The 2,500-nt window shown below is 43.3% G+C and overlaps 1 protein-coding gene across 2 annotated transcripts in view; it reads left to right on the top strand.

Annotated features, from left to right (window-relative positions):
* rttn (rotatin) overlaps positions 1 to 2,500 on the top strand; it is a 55,101-nt gene that overhangs the window by 40,712 nt on the left and 11,889 nt on the right. For both annotated transcript variants that reach the window (XM_031584060.1, XM_031584062.1), the window contains exons 40-43: positions 486 to 691; positions 1,856 to 1,961; positions 2,063 to 2,160; positions 2,302 to 2,379. In XM_031584060.1, the coding sequence (XP_031439920.1) occupies positions 486 to 691; positions 1,856 to 1,961; positions 2,063 to 2,160; positions 2,302 to 2,379 (488 nt within the window). The remainder of the gene's footprint in view (positions 1 to 485; positions 692 to 1,855; positions 1,962 to 2,062; positions 2,161 to 2,301; positions 2,380 to 2,500) is intronic.

A 2,500-nucleotide genomic window follows, 5' to 3' on the forward strand; every position in this document is an offset into this window, starting at 1 on the left:
ATTTGGTGATTTGAGTTCCTTTACGGTAGACATTCTAGGCTATATCCATCCATTGCACAATGGTACTGCTAGCATAACACTACTGGTGATTTGAAGAAATTAGGTATACTTTGCATCTTAGTAGGCTAACTTCTCGCTTGTTTTTTTTTTTTTTTTTGCGGGCCTTTGAATCTGAGAGAAGTGAACCACTTGAGGTAGCCAAATGTAGAGTGATGCGTAACTCATGTTGAAATATATAAATGTTTGGAGGGTGTAGTTTTCTTATGTTATATTCAACGTCGTTTATATTTTATAGGCCAATATAGTCAATTGCACCAGTGCGCTTATGGTATACATTTTTTCACGTTCAGACACCAACATTTTTACTCGCATATGCAAGTGAAATAGTCACACTGCATGTTGTCGCTGTTGATGGTGGTGAAGGTAATTTCAAGATTTGTCTGTGATTTCTCCTTTGATATTCATTGCTGTTTGTCCCTTTTCAGCCACCATATCCCTGTGTGTGGACCAGAGGTCTTCTGGGCCTGGCCTCTGCACATCTGCCCTTCACTTCCTGAGTGTGGTGCTATCAGAGGAGGCCAAGAGGCGGGACCAGGAAGTGACTGGTCAGCTGACCCCTGATCGCCACAGCAGATTGGCTGAGCTGTTGAATGGCACCCCAGGAGAGCAGCTGTGTGAACTTCTACTACAGGTAGATTCATGTTTTGCTGTGGACCATAAGCAATAGAACAGTCAACATTATAACAAATGATATATGGTTACAGCAGTGTACCATATAAACCTCACTTTTCGCACCTCAAAAGGATGTGCTAGTGTAGGATGGCTAGCCGCCATGGCGTTCAACCAGTGTGCAATGTGATGTAACTATTACTTCTGACTTCACAGCTGGAAAAGGTACAGTTTCAGAGGTTTAAGGTTTGACTGAATGGAAACAGTTGAATTTTGTAGTTTTACTTTTGGCGGGCGATAGTGGTTCAGGAGGTAGAGGAGTCGTTCAGCAATCCTCACCAAGTGTCCTTGAGCAAGACACTGAACCCCCAACCGCTCCCGATGCACAGGTTGGCACCTTAGATAGTAGCCTCCGTCATCGGTGTATGATTGGGTAGATGTCTGAGGCATTCATCTGTAAAGTGCTTTGAGTGCTTTATGAGTAGAAAAGTGCTATATAAATACTGTCCATTTACCATTTACTAAAGTGCAAGGTCCAGTACAGACTGAGTCTAAGATAAAGCCTGAGATATGGAGAAAAAAAAATGTCCTAACTATCTTTTGACTCAGATTAGCCTCTTTCTTTGATTCCAGCATAACATAAAGAGAATTACGGAAAGGTATTAGCTGGCTCAAATTAGAGCCTCTCTTTGTTTCTGACATAAGACAGGCAGAGCTTCAGAAACACTTTATTTGGCTCGAGTTCGTACCTATCTTTGTATCTGGCATAAGATAAAGAGAACATCAGAAAAGCTTATATTAGCTTATATTAGCTCCTATCCTTGGTTCTGTTCACTTTATTCAACTTGATTAAGTGCTTATCTTTTGTGTGTTGTGCTTCTGTAGATTAACTGACAGAGCAAGCCGCTTAAACATAAATATACATACACATACACTTGTACTATACTGCAAGTCACTTTATTCAACTTGATTAAGTGCTTCTCTTTTGTGTTGTTGTGCTTCTGTAGATTAACTGACAGAGCAAGCCGCTTAAACATAAATATACATACACATACACTTGTACTATACTGCAAGTCACTTTAGATATAAACATATCTAACTAAAGAAATAAATGTCAGTCTACATAGTCTATTGTAGAGAAAAGTGTCAGTTGCTCATGGTGGCTCTCGTCTGTGGTCCTGTTCAGAGGTTCGAAGCTACTCCACCTCAGGACCCGCTGAAGAAGCCCACAGCCGCTGCCCTGGCTGCCCTCTTAGCCAGCAGTCCCAGTGCCCAGAGCTATGCATGCAAAGGTACCCCGGCCACACACACAAACACCATAGCTGGTAACTATATATATATATGTGTGTGTTTGCAGGTCATAACCCACTTCCTTCCTGTCTCTCTGCTTCAGCTGGGCTGGTGGACACCACAGTGGAACAAATGAGGCAGTTTCACGCCCACCTCAACTTGGACTCCCTCAAACCGACCAAGGCTGCGCTGCGCAAAAAGGTTGGCCTTGTCTCAGCGGACACGTGTATTGATCGCCACTCATTCATTTCGGGGCCTTCGATGGAGCCGCTTAGAACCGATAGAACATGGGTTTTGATGAGTCATTTTTCTCTGTGCACACACACACACACACACACACAGGAGGAGAGCTATCTGAAGGAGCTCAAGATGGCCCTGGAGCTCCTAAGAAACTGCCTTTATCAGCACAGCGAATGCAAAGTAAGCACACACACACACACACACACACACACACACATGCTCATTCACATACACACACACACTGCAGTGCTGCTAGCATTAGCAGGCACCTTTGTGCTGGCTCGTGCAGTGTTTTATTTAT

The sequence above is a fragment of the Clupea harengus genome, chromosome 17 (assembly GCF_900700415.2).
Source record: "Clupea harengus chromosome 17, Ch_v2.0.2, whole genome shotgun sequence".
In the NCBI taxonomy this organism is placed as follows: domain Eukaryota; kingdom Metazoa; phylum Chordata; class Actinopteri; order Clupeiformes; family Clupeidae; genus Clupea; species Clupea harengus.